Source organism: Nycticebus coucang, chromosome 6 (genome assembly GCF_027406575.1).
Source record: "Nycticebus coucang isolate mNycCou1 chromosome 6, mNycCou1.pri, whole genome shotgun sequence".
Taxonomy (NCBI): Eukaryota; Metazoa; Chordata; class Mammalia; order Primates; family Lorisidae; genus Nycticebus; species Nycticebus coucang.
The window spans coordinates 51,361,778-51,385,513 of NC_069785.1; the positions used below are offsets into that span (position 1 = coordinate 51,361,778).

General features: G+C 34.1%; 1 protein-coding gene across 1 annotated transcript in view; it reads right to left on the reverse strand.

The window, feature by feature from the left end:
• Positions 1–23,736, reverse strand: part of FAM227B (family with sequence similarity 227 member B) — a 216,081-nt gene extending 192,345 nt beyond the window's left edge. Inside the window, exons 1-8 of the mRNA XM_053595546.1 lie at positions 23,716–23,736; positions 22,775–23,006; positions 20,854–20,921; positions 17,564–17,599; positions 17,013–17,117; positions 14,942–15,040; positions 4,513–4,614; positions 416–542 (exon numbers count right to left, since the gene is read on the reverse strand). Of these exons, the coding sequence (XP_053451521.1) occupies positions 416–542; positions 4,513–4,614; positions 14,942–15,040; positions 17,013–17,117; positions 17,564–17,599; positions 20,854–20,921; positions 22,775–23,006; positions 23,716–23,736 (790 nt within the window). The remainder of the gene's footprint in view (positions 1–415; positions 543–4,512; positions 4,615–14,941; positions 15,041–17,012; positions 17,118–17,563; positions 17,600–20,853; positions 20,922–22,774; positions 23,007–23,715) is intronic.

Consider the following 23,736-nt stretch of genomic DNA (forward strand, 5'->3'; position numbering starts at 1 on the left):
ATTTTCTTTGATTAATAACCAACTGTATGTTCTATGAGGAATTCCATTAGTTTTAGAATTTATCTTATCCAATACTGTTTGCTATAAAAATGTAAGTAGCATTCCAAAAGCAACTTAAAATGCTTATCTTCCAAATATAGCATATAATGTATGACTATATTTCAATGGTAATTCAGTTTTCTATAATGATTCAATTACTTATAATATTATTTGAATTCTAAAGCTAATAACTAATTATGGTACAAAAAATTTTTCAGAAGAAAATAATCATTATTATTTTAAAACATAGGAATGAATATGGTATGTTTTATAAGACAAAGAGCTACCAATTTTTTTATTACAGTAAACAAAATACTACAATCTAAAATCTGTAGGAACTAAAATAATAATCAGTAATTAAATGATTTATTCATACCTGACAACCAAAGAAAAATGCTATTCCCTAGGTCTTCTTTAAATTCATCATTAAAGAGGTTACAAGATTCTGGAAATGCCTCCAGGAATGTTGCATAGACAGCTTGTGTCAAACAATCAGGATATATCTACCAAAATAGAGTCATATTAAGGTAATTTTATACTTTACCCTAATATTTGTTAACTCCCAAAGAAATTATTACTTATATTGTGAAATACATATTTCACTTTTTTTTGCAGTATTGGCTAAGGCCAGGCTTGAACCCACCACCTCCAGTATATGGGGCCAGCACCCTATTCCTTGAGCCACAGGCACTATCCCACATTTTTTCCTATAACTTGCTTTTGACCATTTTATTATTTCTTTATACCCCTAATTGAGAGACATGTAAAATAAAGATTTGAAAATTAAGTCAATCTAATAGCATTCTGGGAAAAAAATTCAATCAAATAAGGGATGGAGTTAACAATTAAGGTTTTGTGATTATCCAATTATTTCATTTAATCTTGCTATTGCTATTCTTTTTTAAGAAAGTGATGTATGTGGGTTATAATAATACAAAGTATATTTTTAAATAACTGAAGCTTGTCTGGGTGAGCTTATAATCAGGCACCAATAAATATGTGGCACTAATAGTACTCTGTTAGCTTTCAAATCCCTAAACTACTCAATTGCTCTCATAGAATGACTCAACATAAATAAACCCCATATATACATGATATTGTTGACCAAACATAAAATATACTGTACACACACACACACACACACACTTTTTTTTTTCTTTGAGACAGAGTCTAACTGTTGCCCTAGGTTGAGTGCTGTGGCATCATCCTGGCTCACAGCAACCTCAAACTCTTGGGCTCAAGTGATCCTCTTGCCTCAGCTTCCCAAGTAGCTGGGACTACAGGTGCCAACCACAATGCCCGGTTAATTTTCCTATTTTTAATAGAGTTGGGGTCTTGCTCTTGCTCAGGCTGGTCTCAAACATCTGACCTCAAGCAATCCTCTTGTCTCAGCCTCCCAGAGTGTTAGGATTACAGGCATGAGACACTGAGCCTGGCCCCATATTTTTAAATTAAAAAGAAATTTATATTTAAAAAAGACAAATTTATATAACTATTTGGTACTCTGCACTCAGGTAAGTATTTACAACCACACCTTAAGCCTTTACCTGTATGAAATTTTACAATTAGAAGGTCTTATAGAATTTGCTATGGTATACCCAAAAGATTGATATGTTCTAACCTCTGGAACCTGTAAATGTTACCTTATATGGCAAAAGGGCTTTGTAGATGAGATTAAGTTAAGGATTTTGAGATAGGGAGATAATTTTGGATTATCTGTGGTCTCTAAATGTAATCACAAGTGTCTTAGAGATGGAGGCTAAGGGACTTGACTCAAGAGAATATGATATGACAGCAGAAGCAGAGATTGTAGCGAGATGACCACAAGCTAAGGATACTGGCAGCCACTAGAAGACAGGAGACACAAGGAGTAGATTCTCAACTGGGACCTGCTAAACTCACTAGTCCTGATGACACCTTAATTTTAACTCTGTGAAACTCAATTTTGACTTCTAGCCTCCATAACCAAGTGAATGAAGTTCTATTGTTTTAAGTCAAAAAATTGTAATAATTTGTTATAGTAGCAATATGAAACTAATACAGTCACCTAATCAAGTACTGCTCAAATTTTTTTGTAAGTTATGGAATTCTTTTAAGATCTCTGTGTTCTTCTGATAAATGAGGGGAGAAAGAGAGTACTGTATAATATATTGATATATTTAATTCTATAAAATGAGCCATAAATACTTTTTCTACCTGAAATGATCATATATTCTATCTGTGGTATATGAAATTATACCAATGATTAAAGTTCAAATGTTGAACAAGGTGACAAAGGGGAATTTCTGAACTTTTTCTGTGATTATCCCACCTTCAGAAAATAAAAGGAAAAGAAGATAAACTGTCAAACTGTTTGGAAGAGTTCTGAAGCAATATCATTGTGTGACACTGGAAGAAAGGAAAGTAAAAGACATACTAAACATGTTTAGGTTCTGAATAATTTGTAATGAATAGTGGGTAATGAAGAAAAAATTTTTCTTTCCTAAATATTAATACTTTTCTACCTTAGGTAAGATAAATCATAGGAGTATGCAGTAGCAAATCCACATTTATTTGAATGAGGTAAAAATAATAGAAATTGTTCAAGGAGAGATGAAACTTACTTCTATTTAAATAGCTATGGAGGACATAGATCTATAAGGATGTGGTCTGCCTCTCAAACATAGAAGCAGGGAAAGGGAACAAGTGCTCCCTTTCTCAACTGAGGCTTTGAATCTTGATTAAAAAACTTCTAATTTCTTCTTGGAAAAGGCTCCTTGAAGTAGGAACCCAGAAAAAGTTGAGTCATTATTTGGGAGAAGTTGTAAGTATAGTTATCTATTGAAAGACACATCCATACTAGGGGAGAACATAGGATCATAAAAGTAGGACAAGAAACTGGATAAGGGGAGGTATACAATGGTACCACCATTTCCTTCTTTGTCTACATTAAAAAGCCTCATTCTTTTCTTAAGAGTTCTGTATTAAAGCATGTTTAATTTCATCAAACCATGTAGATAGTCTAGGCATACTCAGTAAATACATATTAATATAAAAATTATAAAAGGCTAGACTAGCTGAAAGAATATGTGTAACAGCTGTTTTTGTCATCTCTAGACAATTTGATCGCAAAATTCCTCATCACTAACTTTATCCTGCAAGTAAGAGAAAACAATTTCAATATTAACATAGAAAATCCTACTCTATCTTCTAGAACAACACTTGTTCCATAAGCCAATAATTTAAGAATCATGGCTCTAACCAACCTCTTCATTTGGTAGCCAATCCAGTTATAGACCTGAGAGATCAAGTGACTTGCTAAAACTACTCAGATAATTAGTAGCAGATTACAGATAGAAAGCCATGTCTCCTTGTATTTAGTCTGTTACTATAATAGTTTTCCTTTATCCCATTTCAAATATGCATTTATAAGACTGGTCAAGATTAAACATAAATATTTGGCAAATTTGTGAATTTAGATTTGTTTATATTTTTATTGGGAAGGATATAACTTTTTATTTTAGGTCTGCCTTACCCATGCAAACACTAACAAACTCCAAGATATTCATGTATTTCTTTTTGTGTGTTTTTTTTTTTCTTTGTTATTTTAGAGACAGAGTCTCACTTTATCACCCTCAGTAGAGTGCTGTGGCATCACAGCTCACATCAACCTCCAACTCCTGAGCTTAGGTGATTCTCTTGCCTCAGCCTCCCAAGTAGCTGGGACTACAGGTGCCCGCCACAATGCCTGGATTTTTTTGTTGTTGTTGTTATTGTTGTTGCAGTTTGTCCGGGGCCGGGTTTGAACCCACCACCCTCGGTATATGGGGCCGATGCTCTACCCACTGAGTCACAGCACCACCCAATACTTATGTATTTCTGATGTACAGATTGTCAATGCAAAAAAGTACAGCATTTGAGTATGACTTGTATATTTAAAAGTCAGGTGTTAATTTAAAAAAAATACCCAATGAAATTCCTATAGTCTCAAGTCACACTACTCAAGAATGTTAATTATTTTAATCAGTCCTATTCATTAGTTAGTATAACAAGAGAAAAGCAAAATAAGCATTTGATACACAATTTTATGCATTGTACTTTACTGTTTTCAGGCATAACATAAACTTCCAAGTCCTCTTAAACAGATCGAGACTCATTTCATTATAAAGTAAAAGAAAAGTGAAAAATAATTTTGTAAGTAAATAGAAAAAAGGCAAAAACACACATATAATAAGCCAAGAGCTTTTAAATTATTAATGTGCAAACAGAATACCTACACCACTAGGAAGATTCTGTAAGATTTTGAAGCAAGGGAATACAAAATTTGGGGATGGAGAGTTGTAAGAGCATAACTTTTAAAATATAGTATTACCATTACTTACTCTATACCAGACAATTTTGCTTGCAAAAGTAACAAATATTTTCTCATATATGTTTAAATAAAATAATTTATAATTATAAAAATAAATAGCATAACTATTCATTTCTGTTCACCTGAAAGAATGCATCTTTTCGACTTAGAGGTATGCTCATGAAAAGTGTCACATAACTTTCCGAAATTCTATCAAATAAGCAATCTTGATTTGTTCTGTCAGGCTGAAAAAGTAAAATATGTAAGAAATAAAAGTCAAATTACAATTTAAAATTAGAATACTGTCAGTAATTTTACCTATTCTTATGGGACAATCAGTTGGTATAGTAAAATGAGCATGGGTTTTGGCATAATGCAGATATAATTTAACACTGGCCTATTATTTATTAGCTATCTTACCCTGGGCAAGTAAATTAAGTCCCAGTGTTTTCATCTGCCAAATATAGGTAATATATACAAAACTTCCAGGAGGGTAGTAAAATTAAATAATGACAGAGATCATATTTTGTGTAACTTTGTATTTCAAGCCTTTAGACTATGCCTGGCACACAGAAAGCATGACAACATTTGAGGAATTTATGAAAATTCTTGCACAGCCATTGTCAGGCAGAAGGCAATCAATGTCTTTGTTATCTTCTACTCCTTCATTACCAATAACTCAGTGTGAAATTAAAGCAATTTCTGAAAAGAGATAGTCATAGCTAAAGTACTAAAATTATGACATGACAGTTAACCTGTAAACAAATTAAATATGCTGTAAGAAAAAAGAAATCTATATATAATAATGTCAATATTTGGTAAATCCTACTATAATGCCTTAAATTCTTGCTCTATTAAGCAATGAAGATAAAAATTAGAATCCAAATTCATAAATTAAGCAATAAAGATAAACGAGAGTTCAAATTCATTTATGATGTTAGTTATAAAAGCATGGGTTGGTATTAATAATTTTGGTAATAAAAGACGAAAACTGTCAAGAGTTCAAGGTGGTGGCCGAGTAACAGTTTCTTTGCAACCAGGCGCGGTGAGATTGGGGAGAGGAGACTCTGGGCATCTCTGGCTGGTGGGATATGCCCAGAAACACCCCTTTGGGAACACAGGGAGACAGCAAGAGACTTCTGGACCCCACCAAGGAGGATAAAAACAGTGGAGAACTGGCAAGTGGTAGGTGTGTTTGTTCAGTTGCAGGCTGCCCGTAGCTGTGACTATAGCAACAGTGAGATTACAATCAGGAAAGGCCTTACCTACTGGGTAGAGCAGAGATCTCAGTGTTTGGCAGATTACAGCTGTGGCCCTTAGGGGCATAGAATGAGACCAGTTTTGGTGCATTAGATAAGCAGACAGCCACTTTATGAGAGATCCCAGTGAAAAGTGCTTTCCTGGGAAAGCTTCTGCTTAGCCAAGGACAACAATTTAAAGCAGTGGTTCTCAACCTTCCTAATGCTGCAACCCTTTAATACAGTTCCTCATGTTGTGGTGACCCCCAACCATAAAATTATTTTCATTGCTACTTCATAACTTTAATTATGCTACTGTTACAGATTGTAATGTAAATATCTGATATGCAGGATGTATTTAGGCGACCCCTGTGAAAGGGTTGTTTGATCCCCAAAGGGGTTGTGACCCACAGGTTAAGAACTGTTGGTTTAAAGTGTTTTTTAATCTGGCTGAGGATACATTTAGCCTCTAGCTTGCAGGGTTTGAGAAATCAACAGAGGCCTCCAGTCTCCATCTCATACAGCTGTGTCAGCATTGTGATTAACATCTCATACCCCAAAAGATCACCTGTTGCCTGGACAATATTCAGCAAGATATATATACTGTTTTGTTCTTTTTTTTGTTTTGGATTTTTTTTAACCTCAACATTTTCCCTCTAGATTTTTCTTTTTTATTTCTTTTTTCTTTTTCCTTTCTTTTCCTTTTTCATTTTTCTAGTTTAAATACAATTTTCCATTGTTTCTTACTTTAACAATTACAACTTCACTTTTGCTAGTGTTTTTGCCCCTACTATTTTTTTTTTTTCCCTCAATTTTATCCCATAGGGGCTTTTGTTTGTTTGGCTTGATTTATAGTATTTTTGTCTTTTCTCTCTACTTGGTGGAGGTGGGGTACTGTGTCTGAGCAGGCTGGCAAAGAGCTGCTGACCTCAAGGGAACCACCCAACCCAGAACCCCCAGAGGTTGGGGAGTTTTAAGGTTGGGTCAAATTACCCTACTATACACCTATATTATTCCTTTCTCCCTCTTTCTGTGCCTCTCTTCTTTTTGTCAACACTCCCTTTTACTCACCCCCTCTCCTTGCCTTTTTTTCTTTCTTTTCTAAATCTTTTTTTCCCCTCTTACCCTTCAACCTTCTCATCCTTCTAGTCCTATACCAAAAGGACTCATCAAAACCTTAGGCCATGGGGGCAGCACCTGTGGCTCAGTGAGTAGGGCGCTGGCCCCATATGCTGGGGGTGGTGGGTTCAAACCCAGCCCTGGCCAGAAACTGCAAAAACAAACAAACAAACAAACAAACAAACAAACAAACCTTAGGCCAGAGACACAGTAACGTATAGAGCTAGAGGAAATGAAAGGAAAATTAGGGCAAAGAAACAGATAAAAGAAAACACTAATGAGGAAGAATCGGCAGAAAAAATCCTGGCAACATGAAAAAACAGTCCAGAGCAATCCCCCCAAGAGACTGTGAGGTAGCTACTGCAGAGGATTCCACTTATAAGGAAATGTTAGAAATGACAGAAGGGGAATTTAAAATACAGATGATGAAAACAATGAAGGAAATTGCTGAGAATGTGGAAAATAACCAGAAAACAATGAAGGAAGTTGCTGAGAAAGTAGAAAATAATCAAAAGGAAATCTGAAAACAGAATCAAATGACAGATAAACGATATGAAGAATATAAAAAGGATACAGCAGAGCTGAAGGAATAGAAGCAATCAATTGGGGAACTTAAAGATGCAAGAGAAAGTGTCAACAACAGATTAGATCATGCAGAAGAAAGAATACCAGAGGTAGAGGACAAAGCTCTTGAGATAACTCAGACAGTTAAAGTGGCAGAAAAGAAGAGAGAGAAAGCAGAATGTTCACTGACAGAATTATGGAACATTATGAAGTATTCAGATATGAGTTATAGGTATCCCAGAAGGGGAATAATGCCCCAGGGGGATGGAAGCCGTGCTAGAGAATATTATAAATGAAAATTTTCCAAATATCAACAGATTCTGACACACTCCTTTCAGAGGGATATCGGACCCCAGGTCGCCTCAACTCTAATAGAACTCCAAGACACCTTGTGATGAACCTGTCCAAAATCAAGACAAAAGAAAAAATTTTGCAAGCTGCCAGGAGTAAGCACCAACTGACCTATAGGGGCAAATCCATCAGGGTGACCACAGACTTCTCTAATGAAACTTTTCAAGCCAGAAGCCAATGGTCATCCACCTTTAATCTACTTAAACAGAAAAAATTCCAGCCCAGAAATCTATATCCTGCTAAGCTAAGCTTCATGATTGATAGAGAAATCAAATCTTTTTTTTTTTTTTTTGCAATTTTTAGCCAGGGCCAGGTTTGAACCCACTACCTCCAGTATATGGGGCCAGCGCCCTACCCCTTTGAGCCATAGGCGCCACCCAAAAAATCAAATCTTTTACTGATACACAAACATTGAGGAAATTTGCCCCAACAAGACCAGCTCTACAGGAAATACTTTGACCTGTTCTTGTGTAGATACCACATTGACCATCGCAAGGGACCACTAGGAAAATAAGCTCCCAGAAATTAAAGGACAGAATCTAGGTTTCACAATGATGGAAAAGACAAAACTAAGCAATGGACTTTCACAAAATAAGATGAATAGAATGCTACCACACTTATCAATTATTTCAATAAATGTTAATGGCTTGAACTCCCCACTGAACAGGCACAGATTGGCTGATTGGATTAAAAAACACAAGCCATCCATTTGCTCTTTGCAGTAAACACAGTATCAAAAGACAAATTAAAGCTCAGAGTCAAGGGTGGAAGACAATTTTTCAGGCAAACGCAATCCAGAAGAAAAGATAGGTTGCAATCTTATTTTCAGACACATGTGTATTTAAAGCAATTAAAGTCAAAAAAGACAAAGATGGCCACTTCATATTGGTCAAGGGAAAAATACAACAAGAAGACATTTCAATTCTAAATATTTATGCACCCAACCTAAAGGCTCCCAGATTCTTGAAATAGACCTTACTTAGTCTGAGCAATACGATATCCTATAACACCATAATAACAGGGGACTTTAACACTCCTCTCACAGAACTGGACCAATCCTCTAAACAGAAATTAAACAAAGATATAAGAGACTTAAATGAGACCCTAGAACAACTGTGCTTGATAGACGTATATTGAGCACTCCATCCTAAAGATAAAGAATATACATTCTTCTCATTGCCCTGTGGAACATTCTCCAAAATCGATCATATCCTAGAACACAAAACAAACCTCAACAGATTAAAAGAATTGAAACTTTACCTCGCATCTTTTCAGACCACAAGGCACTAAAGGTGGAACTCAACTGCAACAAAAACGTTCAACACCACACAAAGGCATGGAAATTAAACAACCTTATGCTGAATGACAGATGGGTGCAGGAAGAAATAAAAAAGGAAATCGTTAATTTCCTTGAGCACAACAACAAACCTGTGAGATACAGCAAAAGCTGGCCTGAGAGGAAAATTTATCACTTTAGAAGCCTACATTTGAAAAACAGAGAGTGCATTAACAAACTCACAAGCCATCTTATGGAACTGGAAAAAGAAGAAAAATCTAAGACTAAAGCCAGTAGAAGAAAAGAAATATCCAAAATTAAATCAGAGATTAATGAAATTGAAAATAAAAGAATCATTCAGAAAATTAATGAAGCAAGGAGTTGTTTTTTGAAAAAAATAAATAAAATTGGTAAACCTTTGGCCAGACTAACTAGAAATAAAAAAGTAAAATCTCTAATAACCTCAATCAGAAATGATAAAGGGAAAATAACAACTGATGCCACAAAGATACAAGATATTATCTCTGAATATCATCAAAAACTCTATGCTCAGAAATTTGACAATGTGAAAGAAATGGATCAATATTTGGAATCACACCTCCTCCCTAGACTTAGTCTGCAAGAAATAGATCTCCTAAATAGGCCAATTTCAAGCACTGAGATCAAAGAAACAATTAAAAATCTCCCAACAAAAACATGCCTTGGTCCAGATGGCTTCACACCAGAATTCTATCAAACCTTCAAAAGAGCTTATTCCCATACTGCAGAAATTATTCCAAATGATTGAGGAGGAAGGAATCTTCCCCAACACATTCTATGAAGCAAACATCACCCTGATACCAAAACCAGGAAAAGATCCAACTAAAAAGGAGAAATTCAGACCTGTTTCACTAACGAATATAGATGCAAAAATTCTCAACAAAATTCTAGCCAATAGATTACAGCTTATCATCGAAAAAGTCATACATCATGATCAAGTAGGTTTCATCCGAGGGATGCAAGGATGGTTTAATATATACAAGTCAGTAAATGTTATTCACTATATTAACAGAAAAAAATACAAAGACTATATGATCTCAATAGATGCAGAAAAGGCATTTGATAAAATCCAGCATCCTTTTCTAATTAGAATACTGAAGAGTATAGGCATAGGCAGCACATTTCTTATACTGATCAAAGCTATCTATGACAAACCCACAGCTAATATCTTACTGAATGGAGCTAAACTGAAAGCTTTTCCACTTAGACCTGGAACCAGACAAGGTTGTTCTCTGTCGCCGTTACTATTCAACATAGTGCTGGAAGTTTTACCCAATACAATTAGGCAAGACAAGGAAATAAAGGGCATCCAAATGGGACTAGGGGAGGTCAAACTCTTCCTCTTTGCTGATGATATGATCTTATACTTAGAGAACCCCGAAGACTCAACCATAAGACTCCTGGAAGTCATCAAAAATACAGTAATGTCTCAGGATATAAAATCAACACAACTTCCTTCACCACAGTTCCAAAGAAAATGAAATACCTAGGAATATACATAACAAAAGAGGTGAAGGACCTCTAAAAAGCAAATTATGAAACCCTAAGAAAGGAAATCGCAGAGGACATTAACAAATGGAAGAACATACCATGCTCATGGCTGGGAAGAACCAACATTGTTAAAATGTTATACTTCCCAAAGCAATCTTCTGATTCAACACCATCCCTATTAAAGTACCAACATCATACTTTCAAGACTTGGATAAAAGTATTCTGTGTTTTGTATGCAATCAGAAAAAACCCCGCATAACTAAAGCAGTTCTTGGTAATAAAAATAAAGCCAGGGGCATCAGCATACCAGATTTTAGGCTGTACTACATGGCTATAGGGGTCAAGACAGCATGGTACTGGCACAAAAGTAGAGACACAGATATTTGGAATTGAATAGAAAACCAGGAAATGAAACTAACAATTTATAACTACCTAATCTTCGATAAACCAAACAAGAACATACACTGGGGGAAAGACTCCTTATTCAATAAATGGTGCTGGGAGAACTGGATATCCACATGCAAAAAACTTTTGTTGTCTATGCTTTTGGCTTTATATCTGGAAAAATCACTGCCTAGAAGACCAATGTCATGGAGCTGTCCCCCTATGTTTTCTTCTAATAGTTGCATAATTTCAAGTCTTACATTTAATTCTTTAATTCATTTTGAATTGATTGTTGCGTGTAGTATAAAACAAGGGTCCAATTTCATTTTTCTGCATATAATATCTAGTTGGCCTAACACCATTTATTGAAGAGATTGTCTTTTGTCCATTATGTGTTCTTTGTAACTTGTTGAAAATCAATTGACCAGAAATAGGTGGATTTATTTCTGGGCTCTCTATTCTATTCCATTGGCCTGTGTGTCTATTTTATGACAGAGTCATGCTATTTTTGACCACTATAACTTTGTAGTATATTTTGAAGTCAGGTAGTATGATAACTCCAGCTTTGTTCTTTTTACCCAAGATTGTTTTTATACTATTGGAGTTTTTTTTGTAGTTTCATATAAATTCTAGGAATTTTTTCTAGTTTTGTGAAAACATTAGTGGAATTTTGTTAGGAATTGCATTGAATCTTAGGTTGCTTTGGATAGTATGGACACTTTAATAATATTAAATATTCCAATTTATGAACACAGAATATATTTCTATTTTATTTGTGTCATCTTCAATTTCTTTCAGCAGTGTTTAATTTTTTCATTATACAGATCTCTCACCTTCATGGTTAAATTTATACCTAAGCATTTTATTTTGTTGTTGCTATAATAAAAGGGATTGTATTCTTGATTTGTTGTTGTTGTTTTTTTTTTTTGATAGGTCATTGTTAGTGTATAGAAATGCCACTAATTTTTCAATATTTATTTTGTATTCTAAAACTTTATTAAATTCATTTAATATTCCTAACAAAATATCTCGTTATTGGCAAACAGACAATTTCACTTCTTCCTTTCCTATTAGAATCTCTTCTTTCTTTCTCTTGCTTAATTGGTCTGATTTTCTTCTTTGTTAACATGAGAATTTACACCTATAAATTTCCCTCTTAGCACTTTTTATGTCACGTCTTATAAGTTTTGGTATGTGGTGCTTTTGTTTTCATTTCTGTCAAGGTATTTTCTTTTGAATTCTTCCTTGACCTATTGGTTGTTTAGGACCAATGAGAAGTTTTATACTTTAATGATGGGACTATAAAATTGTATACACATTTTGGAAAACAATTTGATATTACCTCATAAAGCTGATTATCTTCATACCCAACAACCCAGCAATTCTGTTTCTTTTTTTATATATTTAATTTATGTGTGAGAGTTGGGTATTTTTGACAGATCATTAGAAAGTGAGGTAAATAGTATTTTTTTAAGATACTTTTCCACATTTATTTATTTATTTATTTATTTTTGTAGAGACAGAGTCTCACTTTATCACTCTTGGTAGAGTGCCATGGTGTCACAGCTCACAGCAACCTCCATCTCTTGGGCATAGGTGATTCTCCTGCCTCAGTCTCCTGAGTAGCTGGGACTACAGGTGCCCACCACAATGCCCGGCTATTTTTTGTTGCAGTTTGGCTGGGGCCAGGTTTGAACCTGCCACCCTCGGTATATGGGGCCAGCACCCTATCCACTGAGCCACAGGCGCCACCCAGGTAAATAGTATTTATGCTTAGGAATAGGCATTCCTCTTCTTTTACTAAGTCTTTAAGGACTTGAGTCAATTAAATCAAGTGTTGAACTGTACCTGTATTTTGATTCTGCTATGGATAATCTCAGTACAACACAAGCTTTCAATTCTTCTTGAATTACATTGTATTTAGAAATCTCAAAGAACTATTTTTTTTTTTTTTGGCTTTCTTGAGTTTCTCTAATTTCTTCTTTTTATCATTTTATTGATTTCTACTCTGATATTTATTATTTTTTCTTCTGTTTTTTTTCTAAGTTTTATTTTTCTTCTTTTTCCAGCTTCTTAAGGCAGAAGATGAAGTCACAGCTTTTGAGTACTTTCTCTTGTATTCTAATAAAGGCATTTTTGAGTTTTTCTCTAAGTACTACTTAAGTTACAGCTCTTAAATTCTGATCCATTTTCATTTTCATTCAGTGCAAAATGATTTCTAATTTTTCTCATTTGACCCATGGTAACTGAGAAGTATATTATTTTGCTTCCAATTATTTGGAGATTTTTTTCAGATCTTATATTAATTTATAATAATTTTATTTCAATCTTAAAACATGCTTTGTATGACTTAATTTTTTATAAATTTATTATGATGTTTCATAGGTCAGAAAATAGCTTATCTTAGTAAATGTTTAATGTGTACTTGAGAAAAATATGTATTCTGCTGTTGTTAGGTAGTGCAATGGTTTGAATGTATTCTCTTAAGTTCACATATTGGAAACTTGATCCCCAAGATGATAGTGGTGGGAGGAAAGACCTAATGGGAAGTGTTTGGATATTGGGGGCATTGGCCTCATCAATAGATTAATGCCATTATAAGGGGAGTTAGTTTGTTATTGTGGGAGTGGCTTTTCCCCCTCTTGTTCATTTTTCTTTCTGTTTATGTGTCTCTGTTGCCTTCTGCCTTTACCATGGGTTGATGCAAAAAGAAAGCCCTTGCCAAATGCTGGCCTTCCTATCTTGGAATTCCTAGCCTCTAGTCAGGCGTCCTCAAACTTTTTAAACAGGGGGCCAATTCACTGACCTTCAGACGGTTGGAAGGCCAGACTATAGTTTAAAAAAAAAAAACAAAAAACTATGAACAAATTCCTATGGACACTGCACATATCTTATTTGGAAATGAAAAAACAAAACAGGAACAAATCACACCGCTACATGTGGCCCGCGGGCTGCAGTTTGAGGATGCCTGCTCAGAAACATGAGCAAAACCATGGAATTTCTGTTCATTATAAATTATCCATCTATGGCATTCTGTACAGCATCACAGAACAAAGACTGGAGGGATATTTAATCAGTCCCACCCCCACCCCCACCCCACCCCGGGACTCAGCTGCGGATGCCGTGTTCCCTGTGTCGACCACATATTAGCCTTGGTTGTTACCTGTGCTGCACTGGGCCAGGGCACTGTTTGACAGTGTTGCTCAAGTCGCCTGTATCATTACCGAATTACTGAATTTCTATACATTTTACTAATTGAGAGTAAGGTGGTGAAATCTAGTTACTTGTCAATTTCTCCTTGAAATATTAAGTTTTTATTAAATGTGTTTTGAAATATTTTTATTAGATGCATAAATATTTAGGCTTGCTGTGTCATCTTGATGAATTGACCATTTTATCATTATACAATTACTTTATTCCTGGCAACATTCTTTGCCTGGAAATATACTTTGTATGTTCAATTCAAAGAAATTGCAACTTTGTAGGCTAAATGGCTTTCTTTTGTGTCACGAGGGTGAAAATGATGCACCTTTCAGATTTTTACATCTTTTGAGGAGGCAGGTCCCGAAAGGTAGTTTTTAAAAATATTAAGGGCCTTTACTGTATTGTGTTCTAGTCAAATGCTGTTGTTGTTTTTTTTCCTTATTTCAATTTTCTTTTTGCTTCCTAGATATTCCCTCCTCATCTGTTTGATCTTAATCAGAATTTTCACCTTTCTGAATCAAATAAAGACCTTCTTTTATTTAATCTGTAGACTTTTTTCCAAGTTGAGCCTCCTTCAATGTCACTGATTTGCAGTGGGTTTTCTGTTTAATGTTTATCATTATAGGATTGTGTAAAACTATGACTTTATTATTTGCTCCCAGTGTTTGATTTCACTAATATTTTTCTGATTAATAAAGATCCAAGATCTTTAAATCTATATTAAAGTCTTAACTGCTCTGAAAGTAGTCTAGACTTCCAAAAGGATTTCTAACATGTGTGAAATGCTCAAAGTCTGATCTCTAAAAAAGGATCCAAAAAAAATTTTTATAGCAGTATTACCTCTACTGAAAAATTAATTATGCTATAAATTAACTTTAAAAACAAGAACTTTTAAAAATATCATACCTTAAATTTATAGAGAAACCACCACCAAAAGGAATCATGCAAAAGAGCAATGGAGGCTTCTGAGAGAAAATGAGTCTTCCAGATTTTAAAAACTTTTTCCTATGGGAAAAAAAACACATGAGATCAAATTGAAATACATTACAAAATATGTTAATGTAAATAGGCTTTATAAAGAATATGTATTCAATAGTTGTAGTTGAGTAGCGCCTAACAGAAATTTAACATAAGCCACTATGTAATATTAATCTTTCTTTTTTTTAAATATTAATCTTTCTACTAGCCACGTTAGAAAGTAAAACGCAAAATGTTAAATTAATTTTAATAAAATGTTTCATTTAACCAAATATATTTAAAAATCTCAACATACAATTGATATAAATTATTAATAAAGTAATTTACTTTTTGGTATAAGGTCTTTGAGATATGGTATATGTTTTATACTTATAGTAAATCTTAATTTGAACACCAGATTTTCATCAGAAATACTAGATCAATATTTAGACTTCATAAAATCTATAGTTGTCATTTTGTTCCAAACATAATTGAAAGTTTTTAAATAAATGAATCAAGCATTAGTTTTTAGATTTGTATATTAATTAATTTAATAAATTAAAATAAAAACTTCAGTTCTTTAGGCATACTAACATTTTATATCTTCAATAACCATACTTGGCTAGTATCTATTGAAAGAACAATGTAGAACAGACCATGAATGGCAAAAATGTAAGATATATGACATAATTTCTTCCCTTTCCCACAGAAGACAAATACCGACAATTAAAAATCACAGAATTCTATTTCAGTCAGACTCTGTCATGAGTCTATCTAAACACAATATACTCCCTAGGCAGAAAATTGTTACAGAAGGTTAAATTTATTTACTCTGACTATAAGAAACTATAAATTTTACTTTAAATATGCAGATTCAACAGATGATTTTATCTTCTTCACAGTATTTTTACAATTCAGTTTCAGTTGAATTCAAGATTTTTTTTTTCTTTTTTGAGACAGAGTTTCACTCTGTTGCCCAAGCTAGAATGCTGTAGCATCAGCCTAGCTCACAGCAACCTCAAAGTCCTGGGTTCAAGCAATCCTCTTGCCTTGGGCTTCCAAGTAGCTTGGACTACAGGCGCCTGCCACAACACCCAGCCAATTTTTTCTATTTTTAGTAGAGATAGGGTCTAACTCTTGTTCAGGCTGATCTTGAACTCCTGACCTCAAGGGATCCTCCTGTCATAGTCTCCCAGAATGTTAGGATTACAGGTGTGAGCCACCTCGCTCAGCCAGAATCCAAGATTTTAAAAAATGAAATCCATGGATATGATTTCCTATTCCTCAAGTTCAAATTTAAAAAAAGGACATCATACAAAATTTTATACCAACAAAATTCTTTATTGTGTATTCTGTGGGGCCACTTCCTTTTTGCAGGCCACTCTGTATGAGTACATTGGTAACAGCTTCAAGTTAGATTTTATACTTTTTAATCACAAAGAATATATGGAAAGTGCATAAAAACATAAAAAGTAGAAAATTAAATAGAGAGGGTAAAACAATTAGTTTTACCAAGTAACCACCTGACTCTCATCCTATCCCTGGAAATCACTGGCCATTTTTCTAGTTCCTTTCCTACATTTGCAGTTTTTCATCATTTAGTTACCCTGTAGGGGATACTACCCCAAGTTCCCCAGGAGACTTGAAAGCTCAAAAGGAACTCCCAATATGGTAATGGAGGAGTCTCACAAGTTATTTCAGGCTTTCAAAATAAGCCCATTGAAATATCCTGAGGTAACACAGCAAGAACAAAAAGGGAAAAAATATCTGGTACAGTCACATGCCACGCCAGTGCACAGTAGCTATTTGACTCCTGAGGCAGTAACACAGAGTACAGTGTATTCTCTTTTGGTAATTAGAGTGTTAGAAATCACTGGTCTTTCCTGTCAAATTTAATGCCCAAAGGATCAAATCTTGCATAACACCTAATTTGGCCTAGCTTTAAATAAAGGACTAATTCATTAAATCACAGATGCTCTCAAAGTCATTATTCAATAAAAATAGAAAAATATTTACATACATCAAAGTTATGGGTTTTTAAAATAAACAGATATATTCGTTCAGCATCCAAATGTCTGGGTAGTTGAGTAAGCTCATTTATTTTGAATCCTGTGAAGTTGCAACCCTAGAAAGAGGAAAATATAATAGAACGGTAATGATTTCACTTTTCTTAGAATAGTCTCATATGACTACAAAAGACAGATAAATATTTAACTATCACTTACTAACATATTTATTTGACTTCTTTTTACTAAATTAAGTAAAAAATATATATCCTACCTGAGAAAAAACCTTCAGTATAAGAGTCTTAGCATGGACATATGTGGAATCCAAAAACAAAACACAATCATAGTTCTGAATTAATTTTGGCATAAACCTCAAATGATCAAGAATTTTACCTAGACTACATACAAATAAATGTGGACTGAGCAGGAAGAGAAAGCTTCTATGCCTGTTCTCAATTCTTTCCATTGATATCCGTATCTATATTTGTAGATATATTTATGTCATTATAAATATTCTTTTAGTACCACATAATACTTAATCTGGGAGAAAAGAAATTTTAAATACCTCTATATTCTTCTCTGTCTCCATTTCATCTGAAAGCTGGAACACATTTAAAATAAAATCTGTGAAACACTAAATTAAACAATTTTTACATTTTGTAAATTTTTTCATTTAACTAGTGTGTGTGTGTATATATATATATATATATATATATATATATATATATATATATACAGATATATTGACGGATACATGTATAGATCTCCTCCTGAAACCTAAAATGCCATTGCTGTGTTAGATACTATAAACACAAAGATTGTTCTTGCCCTAAAGGTAATCATCATTCAAGAAAAGAATCAGATACATGTATAAACAAAACATAAAGAGATAAGAGCTATAATAAAAATATAAACAAACCACTTACTGCAGTTTGAGTTCCCTGGGAAAAGACTCTGGAGGAAAGTTCTGTGCTCAGGATGATTATTTGGAACACTTTTGGGAGCAATACTTTTGGAAAGCCAGGGGAGTGGTAGGATTGGGCAGAAGAAGGAAGTCAGCTATGATGGAGGCCCAACAACCACAATGAACTAGAACAAAAGCTCTAGAGTTGCAAGAGTCCATCTGAGTTGTCCTGCATTGGACAGATATGACCAGTCACTGGATGTGTTTCTGGAAAGGTACATTCTTCAAGATGAAGGTCTCTATAGTGAGGCAACCCATGACTAAGGATGTTCTCTACAGTGAAGCAATCCATGATGAAACTGTCAGATCTTAGCAGCAGATCCCTCTTTGGATGTGGTGCATTTCCATGCCCACCATGTTAAATTTAAACAGATACATCTGTTTTTGATCATCTAGTCATGCTGAGATGTATTTGCAGAGGGTGCCAAAAAAATGTATACACATTTTAAGAAAGGAAACAAACTGTATTCACATTGTAATATTCAATATATACTGATAACAAAAAATGAATACAAGTAATGTTGAGCATTTCTTATATTGCAGGAGTCAAACACGACTTGAGTATTATAATTTTAATATAGATTTTTCCTTTCTTAAAATATGTATGCATTTTTTTGCACCCTCTGTATATTGGGTTTTTTGATTTCCACGTTATTATTGCTTCTAATAATAAGCTTACAAGTAAGTTTTAAACACACAAAGACACACATACACATGCATATTATCCACACAATGCCCATACATATATAATAGAGGAGATGATATGTGAAACAAATTTGAAAGAATGATAATTTGGTACCAGAGGGAGTATCTCATTAGGGGCATCTTTAAAAGTACAAATAGGAATAAGAAATAAATATTATTTAGGGAAAATGAGTTCAAATATGATTAGAAAGGTGCCCATGTGCTTGAGAATTACCAATACACTTGGTTAATAAAGATGGGGTCAGAAATGGGACTATATTAAAAGTCAAAATTAAGGTAGGCATGGTGGCTCATGACTGTAATCCCAGGTACTCAGGAGGTTGAAGTGGCTGAAAGGATAGGCTGAGCCCAGGAATTTAAGACTACAGTGAGCTATCATTGTGCCAGCGTACTCCAGCTTGGGCAACAGAGTGAGATTTCTATCTCTAAAAATAATGAAAATAAAGAATTTTTTTTTCTTGGAGACAGAGTGTCACTTTGTTGCCCTTGGTAGAGTGCCATGGTGTCATAGTGATACAGGGTTCCCCCCATTCAAGGCTGGACAGGGAACCCCAATTTTCCTAGGCTTAGGCAACTTCATGAAGGGAACACCCTGACCTTTTACCCTGAGCTGGAGAGACTGCATTCATTCCTTTGTCCATAACATTCATTAACGATGAAACTGTGTTCTATTTGCCAAGTCCAGGCTAGGCATAAATTCTCAAGACCTAATACCCCTAGATAAAAAAGCCCACATAGAGACTCCTCAAGTTAGTACTTTCCCCCTGTCAGAAGCTCTGGTGCCTTTTTCTTCTTCTGTATTCCTTTCTAATTTCTCAATAAAATCCTGTCTTGCCACTGATCTGCGTTCCGTGGGTTTATTCCTCAAATCTCTGTAAACAAGGACCTACTGAAGAGCAAAATTCCAGCTCACAGCAACCTCAAACTCTTAGGCTCAGTGATTCTCTTGCCTAAGCCTCCTAAGTATCTGGGACAACAGGTGTCTACCACAATGCCCAACTATTTTTAGAGATGAGGTCTCCCTCTGGCTCAGAATGGTCTCGAACCTGTGAGCTCAGGCACTTCACCCACTTTGGCCTCCCAGAGTGCTAGGATTACAGGCATGAGACATCATGCCTGGCTGAAAATAAAGAAATTTTTTAAAAGATTCTGCACAGCAAAACAAACTAGCAAGCAAAGTGAAGAGACATCTTTTGAATGTGACTAATTTTTGCAAACTATTTATCTGACAAGGGGCTAATAAGACCCAAATACACAAGGAACTCAACTCCACAGCAAAAAAAAAAAAAAAAAAAAAAAAAAATTACAAATGACTACCTTAATCATAATGAGGAAGAAAAAATAAGTTACTTTAAAATTTTAAAAAGTAACATTAAATGAGGTCACTAGTGGAGACACTTAAAATCTTTAAAGTTTTTAAAGATTTAACATTGTATAATTTTAGAATGTATTTATGAAAAGCACTAAGTATTTAAAAGTAATTCAATAGCCTATTATAATTTTAATCAAAATCTCAAGAGTTCTGAAAAACTGATGAAGTAATTTAATGGCCATCAAAAATAATTGTTAACATTTTTCTAAAGGAAGAAAACTTTAGATATGGGACATGGATTACCATGTATAAGATGTTATAAATTATTAAATAATCAAGGGATAGAACGTGTATACATTAAAATAAGTCTTCAAATAACTTATAGTGATGTAAAGATGTAGCACTCTAATATATAGTATAAAAAGGAGTCCAACTGTTTTAAAAACATAGATAGATGATGGATGACAAAAACCTCAAAGGAGATTTTTAAATATGTTATCAGTGCATGTCTATGGAATTATAGTGTTATATTTTCTGTGAAAACATTTTTAAAGGATAATAAAGCCATAAATACTAGCTAGGTGCAGTGGCTCACACATGGCTAGAATCCAAGGAGTCTGGGAGGCAGAGGCAAGAGGATTGCTTGAGCCCAGGAGCATGAAACCAGCCTGGGCAATAGTGAGACTCTGTCTTTACAATAACTAGAAAAATTTGCGTGCCTGGAATCCCAGCAACTTGGAAGGCTGAGGCATGTGGATCACTTGACCCCTGGGAGTTGGAGGCTGCACTGAGCTGTAACAAGGCCACTGTACTCCAGCCCAGCAACAGAGTAAGGCCTTGTCTCAACACAACAAACAAAACATAAATACTATACCATTATCTTTCTTTTCTTGTAGTACTTCCTTAGAAATGTATGGTATTCTTCTGATTTCCTAAAAAAAGCTTAAAAAAAAAATAAGAATTTTGTTATATATATACACACACACATTCTCTAAAAATGAAAAACATTTTAAATATTTTAAAGAATTCAATGAGATTAGCTATTCTGATCAGCAAATGTTAAATAGTCTTATTTGAAAAAATAATTACAAATATTATATACAATATACCTCTGCTTCCTGTTTTTTTCCCCTAAAATATCATGTTCCAACAAACATGTCTATGACACTTACACCTATATCTAAAGATGTACCTCAATCCTTCCTTATCAAATAAGTCTACTACATTTTCAAACAGCTCAGCCACTGATGTTTGGTTGTCTCATGATTACCTTAAATTCGATAAAGTACAGTGCTGTGGAGCATGGCCCATTGAAAGATTATCGGGAGCTTTGAAATCAGATAACTTAGATTTGAATCCTAGATATGTAAGCTCTAATACTTACATACTGAGAACAATGAATATATATAAAATTATTATTTAAAGCAGAAGGAATGAAGGGATATTTGCATTCCTTGCCCTATTTACTTGTAAATATTTTATCTCTTCACAAAAATTTATGTGCATGTGTGTATATATATATTACACCTCTGTGTGTGTCTATATATTTATATATATGTACATATATATGTAGACACACTCATGCATACATGATACATATATAGGTACTAAAATTTAATATCAATAAGAAAATTTAAAATAGTTAATTTAATAGTAGCATATTTAAACACATTCTCAGAATTAGACAAATGTAAGTCCAAAAAATGATTATAATTATCTAAATAAGATAATCAAATTTATTTAATACATAAAAAATACTTTATAGGGCAGCGCCTGTGGCTCAAAGGGGTAGGGCGCAGGCCCCATATACCAGAGGTGGTGGGTTCAAACCCAGCCCTGGCCAAAAAAAAAAAAAAAAGAAAATTAAAAAAAAATACTTTATAAGTACAATGAATATCATCTTTTGCAAAGCTTATATATAACAAGCTTGCTGATTAAATCAAGAATAGAACAAGAATCACCATTAGTATTTAAAACTATTCTGGAAATGCTAATCAATATAATCAGATAAGACAAAAAGTTATACAAATACTAAAAAGAAGTAAAAATTATTACTTTCAGATATGCTTTTATTCAGTTATTCCATACTAAATACTAAACACACCTATGAGCTAACCTAGCCCACGTGAGTTAAGGTCAGCCCTTTCACTTTAGGTGTTAGGTATTTCTATCCGCCTATCCTGACCCTTGCTAATTTGCTTGTTTCTATGAATACTATCAATTGATTCAATCTTGTTTTCCTTTTTTCTTTATATTATACTACCTTTACTCCCGTTTAATTGTGTTGAACAGTTTTACAACTGTTTTAGACTCTGTCCTAATAACATTCTCTCTGAAGCCACATGTTTATCTTCTTCTTTTTTTTTTGTAGAGACAGAGTCTCACTGTACTGCCCTCCGGTAGAGCGCCGTGGCGTCACACGGCTCACAGCAACCTCTAACTCTTGGGCTTATGCCATTCTCTTGCCTCAGCCTCCAGAGCAGCTGGAACTACAGGCGCCCGCCACAACGCCTGGCTATTTTTTGTTGTTGTTGTTGCAGTTTGGCCGGGGCTGGGTTTGAACCTGCCACCCTCGGCATATGGGGCCGGCGCCCTACTCACTGAGCCACAGGCGCCGCCCACGTGTTTATCTTCAACTAAAAATCTGTATTGGGCCGTTTTAAAATGAAGAGGCTTTAAAATAGTATTTTTAAAAGATATTTTATACCTTAGGATTTCATTCTTTATGAAATTACATACATGTGCACACACACAACTGATCATTATATAAAAATCATATAAAAAATAAGGCTTACTTGGATCAGAAATATTGCTTTTCCACTCAAATATTTTAGAAGCATGTTTTTTCAAAAGAAGTGAACATTCCATTAATCTTGAGTCCATGATTGAGACTGCTTTATGTGCTCGAGGGACACTATTCCCTAGATGTGTATAAATTGAACTAAATGAACTATCTTCTTGTACTTTTTTTAGAGTAGTTATCCATTTATCATCAACACTAAAATCGACGTCCCTTGGCCAATAATCCTGCAAAAAATGTGAAAGAGAAGGCAACATAAGCCTTTTTTAATGAATGTAAATAAGAGTTCAAAACCAATCAGCTAAAATTTGAGATTTTATTTCACCACACTATATTTATTAAACATGTTTAAATATTTGAAATAATCATAAACTTCAAAAAGTTACAAACAATTTACAAAAACTTTTTTGAATCATTTGAGATTAATATGCTTGATAGCCCACCATCTTCTAAAACTTTAGTATATTTATGAAAAATAAGAACATTCTTCTAGATAAATCACAATCTATTGGAAACAGAAAATTGGCATTGATACATTGTTTTTAGCTAATCCCTAGACTCTAGTCAAGTTTCAGCTGATGCAATAATGGCCTTTATAGTCAAAGATTCTACTTTAGAATAAAATATTATTATATGTTTAGCCCCCATGCCTCTTTAGTCCCTTTCAGGCTACAACAGTTCTTTAGTATTTGGTGGGAGAGAAAGTGGGAGCATTGGGAGACACAGTTTTTAATTTATGCTTAATTTTTTTCCAGCTTAATTGAGGTATAATTGACAAAAATTGTGTGTTCCTAGAGTGTAAAATGTGGTTTGATAAGTATATACATTATGAAATGATTGCCAAAATAAAAGTAATTAACATAGCCATCACTCCACATAGGTTTTGTGTTGTGAGAAAAATTAAGATACATTCATCAATTTTCAAGTATACAATACCTTATTAATTATAATCACCAT